The following is a 20,540-nucleotide window of genomic DNA, read 5'->3' as shown; positions in this document are numbered from 1 at the left end:
CAGGCAGTGACATACTTCCTCACAACAGGCAGCGTCATTATCAGTTATACTGTACATTCCCAATTCTACTCCGGTACAGCGGGGGCTCCAATGGGGGTCTATATGCGGTTATTCCAGGATATAACATTATGTGAGAGCAAATACAACAGTTTTATGGTTATAGACAAACAGGACTATTCTCTAAGACTGAGGCTACATCCCCCTACCCCTATTACACACAGGACGTAAGGGTCAGAGAAAGTCTGACTAGTAGTCACCAATGTATAATAGGGATGTGCAGGCTCGGTTCTACTCGGTTCCGTTCGGTTCTTTTTACCGGATCTTATTGGGTTTCAACTGTCACGAGTTTTGGATAGCCAATAAGATTCGGTAAAAAGAACCGAACGGAACCGAGCCTGCACATCCCTAATGTATAATCACTCCAGGTGTTTCTGTATTACTTACACACTTATTATACACTCATCTTATTATTATAGGCTTCAGCAACTATTTCACTCATAACGCTAAATATTATCTATTAAGTACTTGTATAATTTAGTTATTCACAGACACGACACCCAGCAAGCACTTACTCCTAACATACCTGAAAAGCATTAATACACGGTGTGGCCGGAGGCAGGCCACACAGGGTTAATGGCTGCCACAGCACTGAAGGGGTTAACCCCCGTGCTGTGCCACCATTTTTAAAAGGACAAAAAGGCGCCAGGTGCCCATTGTAAATGTATACTCTGCGCTACGCGCTGAGTATTAATAAGTGTGTTTTTTAATGTTTTATATGCCGTGGCCTGGACCCACTGCACTGGGGGAGTGTAGGTAGAGTGTGGCTGCACTGGGGGAGTGTAGGTAGAGGGTGGCTGCACTGGGGGAGTGTAGGTACAGGGTGGCTGCACTGGGGGAGTGTAGGTACAGGGTGGCTGCACTGGGGGAGTGTAAGTAGAGGGTGGCTGCACTGGGGGAGTGTAAGTAGAGGGTGGCTGCACTGGGGGAGTGTAAGTAGAGGGTGGCTGCACTGGGGGAGTGTAGGTAGAGTGTGGCTGCACTGGGGGAGTGTAGGTACAGGGTGGCTGCACTGGGGGAGTGTAGGTAGAGGGTGGCTGCACTGGGGGAGTGTAGGTAGAGTGTGGCTGCACTGGGGGAGTGTAGGTAGAGGGTGGCTGCACTGGGGGAGTGTAGGTAGAGGGTGGCTGCACTGGGGGAGTGTAGGTAGAGGGTGGCTGCACTGGGGGAGTGTAAGTAGAGTGTGGCTGCACTGGGGGAGTGTAGGTAGAGTGTGGCTGCACTGGGGGAGTGTAGGTACAGGGTGGCTGCACTGGGGGAGTGTAGGTAGAGGGTGGCTGCACTGGGGGAGTGTAGGTAGAGGGTGGCTGCACTGGGGGAGTGTAGGTGGAGGGTGGCTGCACTGGGGGAGTGTAGGTAGAGGGTGGCTGCACTGGGAGAGTGTAGGTAGAGGGTGGCTGCACTGGGGGAGTGTAGGTAGAGGGTGGCTGCACTGGGGGAGTGTAGGTAGAGGGTGGCTGCACTGGGGGAGTGTAGGTACAGGGTGGCTGCACTGGGGGAGTGTAGGTAGAGGGTGGCTGCACTGGGGGAGTGTAGGTACAGGGTGGCTGCACTGGGGGAGTGTAGGTACAGGGTGGCTGCACTGGGGGAGTGTAGGTACAGGGTGGCTGCACTGGGGGAGTGTAGGTAGAGGGTGGCTGCACTGGGGGAGTGTAGGTAGAGGGTGGCTGCACTGGGGGAGTGTAGGTAGAGGGTGGCTGCACTGGGGGAGTGTAGGTAGAGGGTGGCTGCACTGGGGGAGTGTAGGTAGAGGGTGGCTGCACTGGGGGAGTGTAGGTAGAGGGTGGCTGCACTGGGGGAGTGTAGGTAGAGGGTGGCTGCACTGGGGGAGTGTAGGTAGAGGGTGGCTGCATGCTGGGAGCCACTGCAACCAGCGCTGAAACAGTTACGGTCCCAGTGAGGACACAGTATAAAAGCACACTGCACATGGTTTATAATAAACTGTATTAAAATATATATGTATTGCTGTAATGCACTCTAGCTGCTCTGCAATGCATTAGTGCATGAAGTAACGTATATTTAATAGGCTTTGCACTATGTGGTTTAAATGTATATTTTGTAGAGAAAATGCACTTCTTGAATATATGCCTGAATATGACATGACAGCCTCTGTGTCTGCAGAAACTAGCAGGAGGTCTGATGAATAGGAAGACCTGTTGTGGTCAGTGACCTCTGGCTGGAAGGTTACTGTGTGAAGGTGTGAATGGTGTCATATGGCCAAACCCTTCAGGTACAGAACTTCCTGTGAAAAGACAATCTGTTTTTAAGAACCTTTTGGATGTCACTGAATGCGTTAGGGTTGGGAATGCCAAACTGATTGATACTTCCATTGGGAAGGATGAACGTCATTTACTATTTCCTGTGAAATGTTACATCAACATGTTATACTGTATGATAAATCAGTTTTGTTTAGGTTTGGGGGACTCCTTTGAAATGTAATATGTGGTTAATATGAGGAACACAGGGTGGATTTGCCCCCTGTGATGATGTGTGTAAGAATTATATAAAAAGAGGGACTGTGAGCCCTGTATGTGTACATCCTTGTAAATCCTGTGTGGAGAAGAATTCCTATAACATCTTATGTATGCTGATATTCCCCTTCAATCCGAAGGGACGGCCTTTTTTAAGACTGAGAGCAATAAACATCTTTTGCCTTTAAATTCTACTACATCTGTACCCTGCGCCCAACAGAATTGCGCAAAACACTATTCTGTTCTCCTGCTGTTCTGGGTAAGAGCTCATAATCTCCAAGTTCAAGCCCTCTGCCAAGCTACCGTGCAGACCTGGTCCATTGCGAGGGATCAGGTGGGAACAGCCGACACCAAACAGGAGGTGTGTCCGCAGTTAATCAAACGCATACACAGCAGAAGCGGTTCCAGGTGCCGAGGTAGGAGCCTGAGGGTAACGTAAAAAGCGGTTCCAAACGCCGATGGTAGAGTTTGGTGGTGGCAGCATTGTTACACACCCACGGCGCAGTGAGCGGAGTCAGTGACAGGCAGTCACCGACGGTGAGTGGGAGTTCGAAAGCGCTAACCCATGACCAGGGACGGCCTAAACGAAGGGCGTCCAGTCACATCCTCCCTATCAGTGTCCCCCCCCTATGTATTGCTCCTTAGAGTGTCCCCAGAAGTGGTCACCCATGCTGCTTACAAATACATACTTACCTTAATTCTCGCTCCTACACCTGCCGCTGCCATGCACAGCCTTCCGGCTCCCGGCGTGGGAGGACAGAGGTGCGCAGGGGAGTGGCGGGAGCAGGAGCGAGGATTAAGGTAAGTATGTATTTGTAAGCGGCATGGGGGACCACTTCTTGGGGCACTCTAAGGCGCAATACATAGGGGGGAACACTACAGGGGCACTCTAAGGGGCAATACATAGGGAGGGACACTACTGGGGGCACATAACATAGGAGGGACAGTGCTGGGGGCACTCTAAGGGGCAATACATAGGGGGACACTACTGGGGGCAGTCTTGGCAGCACAGGCAGTGTAATGGTTAGCGTTACTGCCTCACAGCACTGAGGTTGTGGGTTCATTTCCCACTTCGGCCCTAACAGTGTGGAGTTTGTATATTCTCCCTGTGCTTGTGTGGGTTTCCTCCGGGTGCTCCGGTTTCCACCCACACTCCAAATTTATTCTGATAGGTTAATTGGCTCCCAACAAAAATTAACCCTAGCGTGTATGTGTGTGAGCATGTGATAGGGAATATAGAGTGTAAGCTCCACTGGGGCAGGGGCTGATGTGAATGGACAAATAGTCTCTGTAAAGCACTGCGGAATATGTGTGCGCTATATAAATAACTGGTAATAAATAAATACACCGAAGTTACCTGGACAGTGGGCACCCACGCTGCTCTATTTCCCCCCTAATTAAGTTTAGTTACCCCCTTAATTAAGCCTAGTTACCCACGCCCACCCCCAAGTAAGAAGATCTTACCTGGGTTCAACACAGCAGCCCGGTCTGTAATGCAGCTTGTGGCACCTGGAGGTACGCTGGGTCTGGAGGTGCAGAAAAGCTCATCGTCGCCCAGCTGTATTACACGCCCACACGAAAGGGACAGGGAAATAAGTGAATTGCGACCTAACCAGCAGCTGCCTAGCCGCGATGTAGGGGAAGAAACAGGGCAGTGATATAGCACACCCCAAATACTACTGATACCTCCCACAGGGAGCACAATCCTTCCCCAGCTCCTGTTATGTATCATATGGTATATACATGTTATATCTATTATGTGTTATTCCCTGACCACTCATTACTGTTATTATTACTCTGCAACTGCTACTATAACAGGACACCACAGGTCACTCCCCCTGTATAATAATAATAACAGGACACCACAGGTCACTCCCCTTGTATAATAATAATAACAGGACACCACAGGTCACTCCCCCTGTATAATAATAACAGGACACCACAGGTCACTCCCCCTGTATAATAATAATAACAGGACACCACAGGTCACTCCCCCTGTATAATAATAATAACAGGACACCACAGGTCACTCCCCCTGTATAATAATAAATAATAATAACAGGATACCACAGGTCACTCCCCCTGTATAATAATAATAACAGGACACCACAGGTCACTCCCCCTGTATAATAATAACAGGACAACACAGGCTGCTCCCCCTGTATAATAATAACAACAGGACACCACAGGTCACTCTCTGTATAATAATAACAGGACACCACAGGCTGCTCCCCCTGTATAATAATAGTAACAGGACACCACAGGCTGCTCCCCCAGTATAATATTAATAACAGGACACCACAGGCTGCTCCCCCTGTATAATAATAGTAACAGGACACCACAGGCTGCTACCCCAGTATAATATTAATAACAGGACACCACAGGCTGCTCCCCCTGTATAATAATAGTAACAGGACAGCACAGGCTGCTCCCCCTGTATAATAATAGTAACAGGACACCACAGGCTGCTACCCCAGTATAATATTAATAACAGGACACCACAGGCTGCTCCCCCTGTATAATATTAATAACAGGACACCACAGGCTGCTCCCCCTGTATAATATTAGTAACAGGACAGCACAGGCTGCTCCCCCTGTATAATGATAATAACAGGACACCACAGGCTGCTCCCCCTGTAAAGTAGGACACAATTACCTGCTGCTGCCGGACACTCTGGATGGACCACCGAGAAGCAGCAACAACGGATGAGGCGAGATCACATTTCCTGTGTGTGGAACGCATATACCGAAAGTAGGGTGGAACGCACAGCCCGGAAGTAAGAACTGATTGGCTGAGTATTGGTCCGTTCCCTCTGACGTCATCAGGTTGCAATCTCTCATTCCCGTCAGTGCGGTGATTGGCAGCAGCGAGTAGCCAATCAGGTGGCACAAAGTGGGAAGGACGTCCTGTAACTAGCAGCCACCTGCACCTGCCGCTCACAGCTTCATCACTAGAATAACAGACGTATAGCATAATGGTGTCTTCATGTACGGTGACCGGCGGCCATATTCTTATAGTCTCCCAGTCACAGAGCAGGGGGGCGGGGCCACAGGGGCTTTAGCTGCCATTTTGTCATAGACATTCCTGACAGCCAGAGCCAGGTAACGTGTCCTGTATATATTATATTATTATTATATAGGAGGGAGGGGACTGTACAGTTATATATGAGGGGGAATAACACAGCTCCCAGCACACACTGATATGTGATATTATTATTATATAGGGGAGAGGGGACCGTACAGTGATATATGAGGGGAATAACACAGCTCCCAGCACACACTGATATGTGGTATTATTATATAGGGTAGAGGACCGTACAGTGATATATGAGGGGGAATAACACAGCTCCCAGCACACACTGATATGTGGTATTATTATTATATAGGGGAGAGGGGACAGTACAGTGATATATGAGGGGGAATAACACAGCTCCCAGCATACACTGATATGTGGTATTATTATTATATAGGGGAGAGGGTCCTGTACAGTGATATATGAGGGGGAATATTACAGCTTCCAGCACACACTGATATGTGGTATTATTATTATATAGGGGGAGGGTCCTGTACAGTGATATATGAGGGGGAATATTACAGCTTCCAGCACACACTGATATGTGGTATTATTATTATATAGGGGAGAGGGGACAGTACAGTGATATATGAGGGGGAATAACACAACTCCCAGCACATACTGATATGTGGTATTATTATTATATAGGGGAGAGGGTCCTGTACAGTGATATATGAGGGGGAATATTACAGCTTCCAGCACACACTGATATGTGGTATTATTATTATATAGGGGGAGGGGACTGTACAGTGATATATGAGGGGGAATAACACAGCTCCCAGCACACACTGATATGTGGTATTATTATATAGGGGGCATGGGACTGTATAGTGTAATAATAGGGGGGGGGGAATAACAGCTCCCAGCACACACTGATAGATATGTGGTATTATTATATAGGGAGAGGGGACTGTACAGTGATATATGAGGGGGAATAACACAGCTCCCAGCACACACTGATATGTGGTATTATTATTATATAGGGGAGAGGGGACTGTACAGTGATATATGAGGGGAAATAACACAGCTCCCAGCACACACTGATATGTGGTATTATTATATAGGGGGGAGGGGACCGTACAGTGATATATGAGGGGGAATAACACAGCTCCCAGCACACACTGATATGTGGTATTATTATTATATAGGGGAGAGGGGACCGTACAGTGATATGAGGGGGAATAACACAGCTCCCAGCACACACTGATATGTGGTATTATTATTATATAGGGAGAGGGGACTGTACAGTTATATATGAGGGGGAATAACACAGCTCCCAGCACACACTGATATGTGATATTATTATTATATAGGGGAGAGGGGACCGTACAGTGATATATGAGGGGGAATAACACAGCTCCCAGCACACACTGATATGTGGTATTATTATTATATAGGGGAGAGGGGACAGTACAGTGATATATGAGGGGGAATAACACAGCTCCCAGCATACACTGATATGTGGTATTATTATTATATAGGGGAGAGGGTCCTGTACAGTGATATATGAGGGGGAATATTACAGCTTCCAGCACACACTGATATGTGGTATTATTATTATATAGGGGGAGGGTCCTGTACAGTGATATATGAGGGGGAATATTACAGCTTCCAGCACACACTGATATGTGGTATTATTATTATATAGGGGAGAGGGGACAGTACAGTGATATATGAGGGGGAATAACACAACTCCCAGCACATACTGATATGTGGTATTATTATTATATAGGGGAGAGGGTCCTGTACAGTGATATATGAGGGGGAATATTACAGCTTCCAGCACACACTGATATGTGGTATTATTATTATATAGGGGGAGGGGACTGTACAGTGATATATGAGGGGGAATAACACAGCTCCCAGCACACACTGATATGTGGTATTATTATATAGGGGGCATGGGACTGTATAGTGTAATAATAGGGGGGGGGGAATAACAGCTCCCAGCACACACTGATAGATATGTGGTATTATTATATAGGGAGAGGGGACTGTACAGTGATATATGAGGGGGAATAACACAGCTCCCAGCACACACTGATATGTGGTATTATTATTATATAGGGGAGAGGGGACTGTACAGTGATATATGAGGGGAAATAACACAGCTCCCAGCACACACTGATATGTGGTATTATTATATAGGGGGGAGGGGACAGTACAGTGATATATGAGGGGGAATAACACAGCTCCCAGCACACACTGATATGTGGTATTATTATTATATAGGGGAGAGGGGACCGTACAGTGATATGAGGGGGAATAACACAGCTCCCAGCACACACTGATATGTGGTATTATTATTATATAGGGGAGAGGGGACTGTACAGTGATATATGAGGGGGAATAACACAGCTCCCAGCACACACTGATATGTGGTATTATTATTATATAGGCGAGAGGACTGTACAGTGATATATGAGGGGGAATAACACAGCTCCCAGCACACATTGATATGCAATCCCAGATGCTGGTCTTGTCCCCGGAAGTGCGCCGGTCTCTAGCTTGGTGGCTTCAGCCAGCTCATCTCATCGAGGGTCGCCCCTTTTGGATCCCGGACTGGGTTTTGCTCACGACAATTGCCAGTCTCCGGGGTTGGGGGGCAGTGACCGGCTCGTTGTCTCTTCAGGGCCGTTGGTCTGCGGAGGAAGCAGTTCTTCCCATAAACGTTCTGGAGCTGCGGGCCGTGTACAGGACTCTGCTGTCGTCAGGCACCACTCTTCATGGAAGGGCGGTACAGGTGCAATCCGACAACGCCACCACGGTGGCGTACATCAATCACCAGGGAGGAACTCGCAGTCGAACGGCGATGTTGGAGGTATCTCGCATCCTGGCTTGGGCGGAGAGCCACCTTCCTGCAATCTCGGCAGTCTTCATCCCGGGAGTCCTCAACTGGGAGGCGGACTTCCTCAGCCGTCACGACGTGCACCCAGGGGAATGGTTGCTTCACCCGGAGGTGTTTCAACTTCTCGTGGACAAATGGGGACTGCCGGAGTTGGACCTGATGGCTTCCCGTCACAACTACAAGTTGCCCGTTTTTGGCTCAAGGACAAGGGACGCAGGCGCAAGTCTGGTGGACGCGCTGTCGGTGAAATGGACATTTCACCTAGCGTACCTGTTTCCTCCGATCTCCCTGCTGCCTCGGGTGCTAAGAAAAATCAAACATGACGGAGGCACGTTTCTGCTGGTGGCTCCAGCATGGCCCAGACGTCCTTGGTACTCCGATCTCAAGAGCTTGTCCATCGACGTTCCGTACCTTCTTCAGCGTCGGGACCTGCTGTCTCAGGGGCCCTGCCTTTACCCGGATCTGGGTCGACTGTCTTTGACGGCGTGGCTCTTGAGACAGCCGTCTTAAGGTCTCGGGGGTTTTCAAGCTCTGTCATCAGTACTATGCGCGTAAACCTGCCTCAGCTCGGATTTACCACAGGGTGTGGCACACTTACTTTCAGTAGTGGGAGTCCAGAAACTTTGATCCTCAGGTGTTCAGGGTTTCTAGGATTTTGGCATTTCTTCAGTCAGGTCTTGACCTAGGCTTACGTCTGGCCTCCCTGAAGGTTCATGTGTCGGCTCTGGCTGTGTGGTTCCAACGTAGGATCGCTACACTGCCTGATGTTCACACCTTTTTCCAAGGTGTTCTTCGAATACAGCCTCCCTTTATGCCTCCAGTGGCTCCGTGGGACTTGGCGGTGGTTCTTCGGGTCCTGCAGGGACCTCCTTTTGAGCCTCTTGAGTCGGTTGACCTCAAGTGGCTAACACTTAAGACTGTTTCTCCTGGCAATTACTTTAGCCAGGAGGGTATCTGAGTTGGGGGTGCTTTCTTGTAGTCCCCCCTTCTTAATTTTTCACCAGGACAGAGCGGTGCTTCGCACGCGTCCTGAGTTTTTGCTTAAAGTAGTCTCGTAAGTTCCACATCAATCAGGAACTTGTGGTGCCTGCTTTTCAGTCACCTGATCTTACAGCTGGTGAGGCTTCGTTGGACGTTGTCCGTGCTCTCAGAGTTTATGTGGATCGGACTGCTTCTGTAAGAAGGTCCGATTCTTTGTTTGTCCTCTTTGGTTTTCATAAGAGGGGTTGGCCTGCCAACAAACAAACTGTTGCCCGTTGGCTTTGTTCTGTGATTCGTGAGGCTTATGTACAGGAAGGTTTACCTGTTCCAGCCTCTGTTAAGGCTCATTCCACTCGGTCTGTGGGTCTTTCTTGGGCTGCTAGACGTGGGGCCTCCGCGGTTCAGCTGTGCAAGGCAGCCACTTGGTCTTCCATTCAGACGTTTTTGAGGTTTTATGCGTTTGACACATTTGCCTCTCAGGATGCATCCTTTGGGCGCAGGACTCTCCTTTCTGCACAGGAGCGTCCCCGCACTTAGTTGAGCTGCTTTGGGACATCCCCAAGGTCAACCCTGTGGACCCCCTATGGACCCTGAAGTAGAAAACAAGAGATATGGTAAGAACTTACCTTTGTTATCTCTGTTTCTACGAAGTCCATAGGGTCCACAGGGCACCCGTCCTGACGCACCTGGCTTCAAATGGGCTGTGTTGCTGGTCACCGGTTTTCCGTCTCCCATTTCTGTGAGTATGGTTTTCTTGTGTGTTCCAGTCTTCCTTCTCTCTGTTTAGTCTCCTTCTCCGGCCTGGGCTGCTTACCAACTGAGGTGCCTGTGGCTCAGGGGCGGGGTATAGAAGAGGATGGACCCAAGAGCATCCTGGGAGCAGCTAAAGCTTTAACTGCGTGGTGCCCGTGGATCCAGATCCAGCTATACCCCAAGGTCAACCCTGTGGACCCTATGAACTTCGTAGAAACAGAGATAACAAAGGTAAGTTCTTACCATATCTCTTGTTATTCTACTCTGGTTCAAAAGCCGAATGGGTCTCATGGGCCTATCCTCAACCTTAAATCTCTGAACAAGTTCTTCAGAGTGCCCAGGTTCAGGATGGAAACTACGATTCATCATACTGGCTATGGAACCCGGGGATTACATGGTTTCTCTTGATATTCAGGATGCATACCTACATGTACCCATAGCGCCTTCTCACCAACGTTCTCTGTGATTTGCTATTCTGCACCGTCATTTCCAGTTTCGGGCGCTGCCCTTTCCTCTTGTTGGGTACTACAACACCTGCACCTGACGTCTTCGGGCATACGGGTGGTTGATCAAATGGAAAAAGTCCTCCCTAATTCCCTCACAGAGGATGGTTCATTTGGGAGCCTTCCTGGATTCTCATAAGCAGAGTATCTTTCTAACTCCAGAAAAGATCTGCGAGTGCGCAGTTGCCTCCGTAGTCACCGGGTTTCGGTACACTCGGCGATGCAGGTACTGTGGTCCATGGTGTTCACATTCGACATGGTGGAATATCCTCAGTTCCATTCAAGGCCCCTGCAGGGGCTGATATTATCCAAGTGGAACAGATTACCCCACCGGATCAGGACTCAGAAGCTGGTACTTTCTCCGGAGATGTGTCTGTCTCTATCTTGGTGGCTGCAAACAGCTCATCTCACCAAGGGTCGCCCCTTTTGGATCCCGGACTGGGTTCTCCTGATAATGGACGCCAGTCTTTGGGGATGGGGCGCAGTGACCGGTCCTCACACCTTTCAGGGTCAATGGACTGCAGTCGAGACAATACTTCCAATCAACATATTGGAACTCCAGGCAGTGTACAAGGCCCTCAAGATGGTTCAACACCTTTTTCAAGGAAAGCCTGTGCAGGTCTGACAACGCCATCATGGTGGCTTACATCAACCATCAAGGAGGCACTTGAAGTTGGGCAGCAATGGCAGAAGTGTCCCGCATTCTGACATTGGCAGAGTATCACTTCCCAGCAATTTCGGCAGTGTTCATCCCGGGAGTTCTCAATTGTGAACAGACTTCCTCAGCCGCCATAACGTGCATCCAGAGGTGTGGTCTCTTCACCAAGAGGTGTTTCAACTCCTACTGGACAAATGGGGGCTCCCAGAGGTGGACCTCATGGCATCCCGACACAATCACACGTTACCGGTGTACAGGTCCAGAACAAGAGATGCCGAAGCAAGCTTAGTGGATGCTCTGTCAGTGAAATGGACCTTCCAGTTTGCGTACCTATTTCCTCTAGTATCCCTGCTTCCTCGGGTTCTTCGGAAGTTCAAGCAGCACGGAGGCATGGTCCTGCTGGTGGCACCAGCTTGGCCCAGACGTCATTGGTACTGAGATCTTCGGAGTCTTTCCATCAACACTCCATTCCTGCTACCTCAACGTCCAGACCTGTTATCTCAGGGTCCTTGCCTTTACCCGGACCTGGATCTTCTGTCTTTGACGGCGTGGCTCTTGAGACATCCCTCCTAAGGTCCAAAGGATTCTCTAGCTCTGTCATCACCATGATGCTTAAAGCACGTAAACCTGCCTCTGCCAGGATCTTCGACAGAGTGTGGCATACATATTTCCAGCGGTGTCGCTCTCGGGATTACGATCCTCAGGTGTTTTTGGTATAGCCAGGATATTGGCATTCCTTCAAGCTGGATTGGACCTGAAAGTACATGTCTCTGCACTTTCTGTTTGGTTCCAACGAGGAATTGCTCCGCTACCGGATGTCCTCACCTTCCTCCAGGGTGTCCTCTGGATTCAACCTCCCTTTGTTCCCCCAGTGGCTCCTTGGGATTTAGCAGTAGTACTTCGGGCCCTCCAGGGTCCTCCATTTGAACCCCCGGATTCAGTGGAACTTAAGTGGTTAACAGCTAAGACTTTTTCTCCTGGCTATTGCATCTGCCAGAAGGGTGTCAGAATATGGAGCGCTCACCTGTCATCCTCCTTTTCTGATATTTCACCTGGACCGGGCTGTGCTTTGGACTCGCCCTGAGTTTCTTCCTAAGGTGGTTTCTAATTTCCATATTAACCAGGAGATTATTGTACCGGCCTTTCAGTCACCTGACCTCTCGGCAGGTGAGGCCTCATTGGATGTGGTCCGTGCTCTCAGGATGTATGTGGACCGTATCAGTTCCCTTAGGAAATAAGACTCCTTGTTTGTGCTTTATGGATTTCACCAGAAAGGTTGGTCGACCAATAAACAAACATTGGCCAGATGGCTTTGTATGACTATCTCAGAGGCTCACACGCAGGCAGGCCTTCCGGTTCCACCTTCTGTGACTGCTCATTCTACTCGGTCTGTGGACCCCTCGTGGGCAGCTCGCAGTGGCACCTCGGTTGTTCAGCTTTGTAAGGCGGCCACGTGGTCTTCAATTTAGCCCTTTCTAAGGTTCTATGCATTTGATACCTTTGCTTCTCAGGATTCTTCCTTTGGGTGCCGGATTTTCCTCCGAGCACAGGAGTGTCCCCATCCTTAAAAGGGCTGCTTTGGTACATCCCCAAGGTCTCCCTGTGGAGCCTATGGACCCTGAAGAAGAAAATGAGAGATATGGTAAGAACTTACCTTTTGTTAACTCTCTTTCTTCAAAGCCCATAGTGTCCACCGGGCACCTACCCTGATGCACCTGGCTTCATATGGGCTATGTTACTGGTCACCGGTTTCCCGTCTCCTTCTCTGCGAGTGTGATTCTTGAGTGTTCAAGTCGTCCTTCTCTCTCTTTTTACTACTCCGGCATGAGGCTGTATAAGATGTGCCCAGGACTGTATGTATGAGGTATAATGCCGGGGCAGTGACTGTGGATATGGGGGTATATGTGCTGGACATGAGGAAGTGTAAGGTGCGCCCAGGACTGTATGCATGAGATGTAATGCTGGGCAGTAACTGTGGTTATGGGGGGTATATGTGCTGGACATGAGGCTGTATAAGGTGTGCCCAGGGCTGTATGTATGAGGTATAATACTGGGCAGTGACTGTGGGTATAGGGGGTATATGTGCTGGACATGAGGATGTATAAAATGTGCCCAGGACTGTATGTATAAGGTGTAATACTGGGCAGTGACTGTGTGTATGGGGGGTACATGTACTGGACATGAGCCTGTATAATGTGTGCCCAGGACTGTAAGTATGAGGTGTATTGCTGGGCAGTGACTGTGTACGGGGGGTATATGTGCTGGACATCAGGATGTATAAGGTGTGCCCAGAACTGTATGCATAAAGTGTAATGCTGGGCAGTGACTGTGGGTATGGGGGTATTTGTGTTGGACATGAGGATGTATAAGATGTGCCCAGGCCTCTATGTATGAGGTGTATTGCTGGGCAGTGACTGTGTACGAGGGGGTATATGTGCTGGACATGAGGATGTATAAGGTGTGCCCAGAACTGTAAGTATGAGGTGTAATGCTCGGTAGTGGGTATGGGGGGTTTATGTGCTGGACATGAGGATGTATAAGGTGTGCCCAGGACTCTATGTATGAGGTGTAATGCTGGGCAGTGACTGTGGGTAGAGGGGGTATATGTGCTGGACATGAGGATGTATAAGGTGTGCCCAGAACTGTATGTATAAGGTATAATGCTGGGTAGTGGGTATGGGGGGTATATGTGCTGGACATGAGGATGTATAAGGTGTGCCCAGGACTCTATGTATGAGCTGTAATTCTGGGTAGTGACTGTGGGTAGGGGGGGGGGTATATGTGCTGGACATGAGGATGTATAAGGGGTGCAGTGACTGTGTGTATGGGGGGTATATGTGCTGGACATGAGGCTGTATAATGTGTGCCCAGGACTGTGTATGAGGTGTAATGCTGGGTAGTGACTGTGGGTATGGGGGTATATGTGCTGGACATGAGGGTGTATAATGTGTGCCCAGGACTGTATGTATGAGGTGTAATGCTGGGCAGTGACTGTGGGTATAGGGGGTATATGTGCTGGACATGAGGGTGCATAATGTGTGCCCAGGAGTGTATGTATGAGGTGTAATGCTGGGCTGTGACTGTGGGTATGCGGGGTATATGTGCTGGACATGAGAATGTGTAAGGTGTGCCCAGAACTGTATGTCTGAGGTGTAATGCTGGATAGTGGCTATGGGGGGTATGTGTGCTGGACATGAGGCTGTATAAGGTGTGCCCAGGACTGTATGTATGGGGTGTAATGCTGGGCAGTGACTGTGGGTATGGGGGTATATGTGCTGGACATGAGGATGTATAAGGTGTGCCCAGGACTGTATGTAAGAGGTGTAATGCTGGGCGGTGACTGTGGGTATAGGGGGTATATGTGCTGGACATGACAATTTATAAGTTGTGCACAGGACTGTATGTATAAGGTGTAATACTGGGCAGTGACTGTGTGTATGGGGGGTATATGTGCTGGATATGAGGATGTATAAGGTGTGCCCAGGACTGTATGTATAAGGTGTAATACTGGACAGTGATTGTGGGTATGGGGGTATATGTGCTGGACATGAGGATGTATAAGGTGTGCCCAGGACTGTATGTATGAGGTGTAATGCTGGGCAGTGACTGTGGGTATGGGGGTTATATGTGCTGGACATGAGAATGTATAAGGTGTGCCCAGAACTGTATGTATGAGGTGTAATGCTGGGCAGTGATTGTGGGTATGGGGGGTATATGTGCTGGACATGAGGATGTATAAGGTGAGCTCAGGACTGTATGTATGAGGTGTAATGCTGGGCAGTGACTGTGGGTATGGGGGTTATATGTGCTGGACATGAGAATGTATAAGGTGTGCCCAGAACTGTATGTATGAGGTGTAATGCTGGGCAGTGATTGTGGGTATGGGGGGTATATGTGCTGGACATGAGGATGTATAAGGTGAGCTCAGGACTGTATGTATGAGGTGTAATGCTGGGCAGTGACTGTGTAATTATTATATTCATTCTTAGACGATTGAGCTGTGGTGAAATCACAGTTTCACCGAAGATGGACAAGGACCAGAGTCACAAAAGCCAGAAGATTTTACACTTCACCCTAGAGATAATCTACGTGCTGACTGGGGAGGTGAGAGGTTCTGGGGGGAAGGGTCACAATGATATCACTTATATCTGTAGTAATAATACAGGGACATGACTGGGGAGGTGAGGGGATCTGGGAGTGTCACAGTGACATCACTTATATCTATAGTAATAATACAGGGACATGACTGGGGAGGTGAGGGGATCTGGGAGTGTCACAGTGACATCACTTATATCTATAGTAATAATAGAGGGACATGACTGGGGAGGTGAGAGGATCTGGGAGTGTCACAGTGACATCACTTATATCTATAGTAATAATACAGGGACATGACTGGGGAGGTGAGGGGATCTGGGAGTGTCACAGGGACATCACTTATATCTATAGTAATAATAGAGGGACATGACTGGGGAGGTGAGGGGATCTGGGAGTGTCACAGTGACATCACTTATATCTATAGTAATAATACAGGGACATGACTGGGGAGGTGAGGGGATCTGGGAGTGTCACAGTGACATCACTTATATCTATAGTAATAATAGAGGGACATGACTGGGGAGGTGAGGGGATCTGGGAGTGTCACAGTGACATCACTTATATCTATAGTAATAATACAGGGACATGACTGGGGAGGTGAGGGGATCTGGGAGTGTCACAGTGACATCACTTATATCTATAGTAATAATAGAGGGACATGACTGGGGAGGTGAGAGGATCTGGGAGTGTCACAGTGACATCACTTATATCTATAGTAATAATACAGGGACATGACTGGGGAGGTGAGGGGATCTGGGAGTGTCACAGGGACATCACTTATATCTATAGTAATAATAGAGGGACATGACTGGGGAGGTGAGGGGATCTGGGAGTGTCACAGTGACATCACTTATATCTATAGTAATAATACAGGGACATGACTGGGGAGGTGAGGGGATCTGGGAGTGTCACAGTGACATCACTTATATCTATAGTAATAATAGAGGGACATGACTGGGGAGGTGAGGGGATCTGGGAGTGTCACAGTGACATCACTTATATCTATAGTAATAATACAGGGACATGACTGGGGAGGTGAGGGGATCTGGGGGTGTCACAGTGACATTACTTATATCTATAGTAATAATACAGGGACATGACTGGGAGATGAGGGGATCTGGGAGTGTCACTGTGACATTACTTATATCTATAGTAATAATACAGGGACATGACTGGGGAGGTGAGGGGATCTGGGAGTGTCACAGTGACCACTTATATCTATAGTAATAATACAGGGACATGACTGGGGAGGTGAGGGGATCTGGGAGTGTCACAGTGACATCACTTATATCTATAGTAATAATACAGGGACATGACTGGGGAGGTGAGGGGATCTGGGAGTGTCACAGTGACATCACTTATATCTATAGTAATAATAGAGGGACATGACTGGGGAGGTGAGGGGATCTGGGAGTGTCACAGTGACATCACTTATATCTATAGTAATAATACAGGGACATGACTGGGGAGGTGAGGGGATCTGGGGGTGTCACAGTGACATTACTTATATCTATAGTAATAATACAGGGACATGACTGGGAGATGAGGGGATCTGGGAGTGTCACTGTGACATTACTTATATCTATAGTAATAATACAGGGACATGACTGGGGAGGTGAGGGGATCTGGGAGTGTCACAGTGACCACTTATATCTATAGTAATAATACAGGGACATGACTGGGGAGGTGAGGGGATCTGGGAGTGTCACAGTGACATCACATATCTATAGTAATAATACAGGGACATGACTGGGGAGGTGAGAGGATCTGGGAGTGTCACAGTGACATCACTTATATCTATAGTAATAATACAGGGACATGACTGGGGAGGTGAGGGGATCTGGGAGTGTCACAGGGACATCACTTATATCTATAGTAATAATACAGGGACATGACTGGGGAGGTGAGGGGATCTGGGAGTGTCACAGTGATATCACTTATATCTATAGTAATAATACAGGGACATGACTGGGGAGGTGAGGGGGATCTGGGAGTGTCACAGTGACATCACTTATATCTATAGTAATAATAGAGGGACATGACTGGGGAGTTGAGGGGATCTGGGAGTGTCACAGTGACATCACTTCTATCTATAGTAATAATACAGGGACATGACTGGGGAGGTGAGGGGGATGTGGGAGTGTCACAGTGACATTAGTTACAGCTATAGTAATTGTTCAGTAATATTACTGGGGAGGTGATGTCATCTGGGAGTGTATGTAGTGATGTTTGCTGTCTCCCCCAATACATAGGAGTACACAGTAGTGAAGAAGACATCTGGTGAGTGTGAGACACTCAGCAGCCAGACCCATGGGTCAGGAGGACTCAGCACGACCCAGAGCCAAATCACGGTGCCTCCACCTCACTCACTGATACATGAGAGACACAATGACCAGAAGATCCTGGAACTCACCAACAAGATCATTCAGCTGCTGACAGGAGAGGTGACTGCTGGGAATGGGACATTATACAGTAACATCAGGGGATGTGTCTGGGTGATGACTGGAGAGGTGATTGCTGGGAATGGGACATTGGGAGTATAATACAGCATTCACAGCAGCGGGTGTATAATACAGCATTTACAGCATTCACAGCAGCGGGTGTATAATACAGCATTCACAGCAGCGGGTGTATAATACAGCATTCAGAGCAGCGGGAGTATAATACAGCAGTCACTGCAGCGGGTATATAATACAGCATTCACAGCAGCGGGTGTATAATACAGCATTCAGAGCAGCGGGAGTATAATACAGCATTCAGAGTAGCGGGTGTATAATACAGCATTCACAGCAGCGGGTGTATAATACAGCATTCAGAGCAACGGGAGTATAATACAGCCATCACAGCAGTGGGTGTATAATACAGCCGTCACAGCAGCGGGTGTATAATACAGCCGTCACAGCAGCGGGTGTATAATACAGCCGTCACAGCAGCGGGTGTATAATACAGCATTCACAGCAGCGGGAGTATAATACAGCATTCACAGCAGCGGGTGTATAATACAGCATTCAGAGCAGCGGGAGTATAATACAGCAGTCATAGCAGCGGGTGTATAATACAGCATTCAGAGCAGCGGGAGTATAATACAGCAGTCACTGCAGCGGGTATATAATACAGCATTCACAGCAGCGGGTGTATAATACAGCATTCAGAGCAGCGGGAGTATAATACAGCATTCAGAGTAGCGGGTGTATAATACAGCATTCACAGCAGCGGGTGTATAATACAGCATTCAGAGCAACGGGAGTATAATACAGCCATCACAGCAGCGGGTGTATAATACAGCCGTCACAGCAGCGGGTGTATAATACAGCCGTCACAGCAGCGGGTGTATAATACAGCCGTCACAGCAGCGGGTGTATAATACAGCATTCACAGCAGCGGGAGTATAATACAGCATTCACAGCAGCGGGTGTATAATACAGCATTCAGAGCAGCGGGAGTATAATACAGCAGTCATAGCAGCGGGTGTATAATACAGCATTCAGAGCAGCGGGAGTATAATACAGCATTCACAGCAGCGGGTGTATAATACAGCATTCACAGCAGCGGGTGTATAATACAGCATTCAGAGCAGCGGGAGTATAATACAGCATTCAGAGCAGCGGGTGTATAATACAGCATTCACAGCAGCGGGTGTATAATACAGCATTCAGAGCAACGGGAGTATAATACAGCTATCACAGCAGCGGGTGTATAATACAGCATTCACAGCAGCGGGTGTATAATACAGCCGTCACAGCAGCGGGTGTATAATACAGCCGTCACAGCAGCGGGTGTATAATACAGCACTCACAGCAGCGGGTGTGCAATACAGCACTCACAGCAGCGGGTGTGCAATACAGCCGTCACAGCAGCGGGTGTGCAATACAGCCGTCACAGCAGCGGGTGTATAATACAGCATTCACAGCAGCGGGTGTGTAATACAGCATTCACAGCAGCGGGTGTGTAATACAGCATTCACAGCAGCGGGTGTGTAATACAGCCATCACAGGAGCGGGTGTGTAATACAGCATTCACAGCAGCGGGTGTGCAATACAGCAATCACAGCAGCGGGTGTGCAATACAGCACTCACAGCAGCGGGTGTGCAATACAGCCGTCACAGCAGCGGGTGTGCAATACAGCCGTCACAGCAGCGGGTGTGTAATACAGCATTCACAGCAGCGGGTGTGTAATACAGCATTCACAGCAGCGGGTGTGTAATACAGCATTCACAGCAGCGGGTGTGTAATACAGCATTCACAACAATATAGCATTCACAGCAGCGGGTGTATAATACAGCCATCACAGCAGCGGGTGTATAATACAGCATTCACAGCAGCGGGTGTATAATACAGCATTCACAGCAGCGGGTGTATAATACAGCATTCACAGCAGCGGGTGTATAATACAGCAATCACAGCAGATGGGTGTATAATACGGCAGTCACAGTATGGGTGTATAATACAGCCATCACAGCAGCAGGTGTATAATACAGCATTCACAGCAGCGGGTGTATAATACAGCCATCACAGCAGCGGGTGTATAATACAGCCATCACAGCAGCGGGTGTATAATACAGCCATCACAGCAGCGGGTGTATAATACAGCATTCACAAGAATACAGCATTCACAGCAGCGGGTGTATAATACAGCAATCACAGCAGCGGGTGTATAATACAGCCGTCACAGCAGCGGGTGTATAATACAGCATTCACAGCAGCGGATGTATAATACAGCATTCACAGCAATACAGCATTCTTCACAGCACTGGGTGTATAATACAACCATCACAGCAGTGGGTGTATAATACAGCCATCACAGCAGCGGGTGTATAATACAGCCATCACAGCAGCGGGTGTATAATACAGCCATCACAGCAGCGGGTGCATAATACAGTATTCACAGCAGCGGGTGTATAATACAGCATTCACAAGAATACAGCATTCACAGCAGCGGGTGTATAATACAGCCATCACAGCAGCGGGTGTATAATACAGCCATCACAGCAGCGGGTGTATAATACAGCCATCACAGCAGCGGGTGTATAATACAGCCATTACAGCAGCGGGTGTATAATACAGCCATCACAGTAGCGGGTGTATAATACAGCATTCACAG

General features: G+C 48.6%; 1 protein-coding gene across 1 annotated transcript in view; it reads left to right on the top strand.

The window, feature by feature from the left end:
* LOC148476841 (uncharacterized) overlaps nt 1-20,540 on the top strand; it is a 223,941-nt gene that overhangs the window by 133,164 nt on the left and 70,237 nt on the right. Inside the window, exons 17-18 of the mRNA XM_088457572.1 lie at nt 15,334-15,448; nt 17,692-17,883. Of these exons, the coding sequence (XP_088313698.1) occupies nt 15,334-15,448; nt 17,692-17,883 (307 nt within the window). The remainder of the gene's footprint in view (nt 1-15,333; nt 15,449-17,691; nt 17,884-20,540) is intronic.

The sequence above is a fragment of the Taudactylus pleione genome, unplaced genomic scaffold (assembly GCF_031769625.1).
Source record: "Taudactylus pleione unplaced genomic scaffold, aTauple2 ptg000768l, whole genome shotgun sequence".
Lineage (NCBI taxonomy): Eukaryota > Metazoa > Chordata > Amphibia > Anura > Myobatrachidae > Taudactylus > Taudactylus pleione.
Note: the sequence above shows the minus strand (reverse complement) of the source record. Positions and strands in the feature narration are given on the sequence as shown.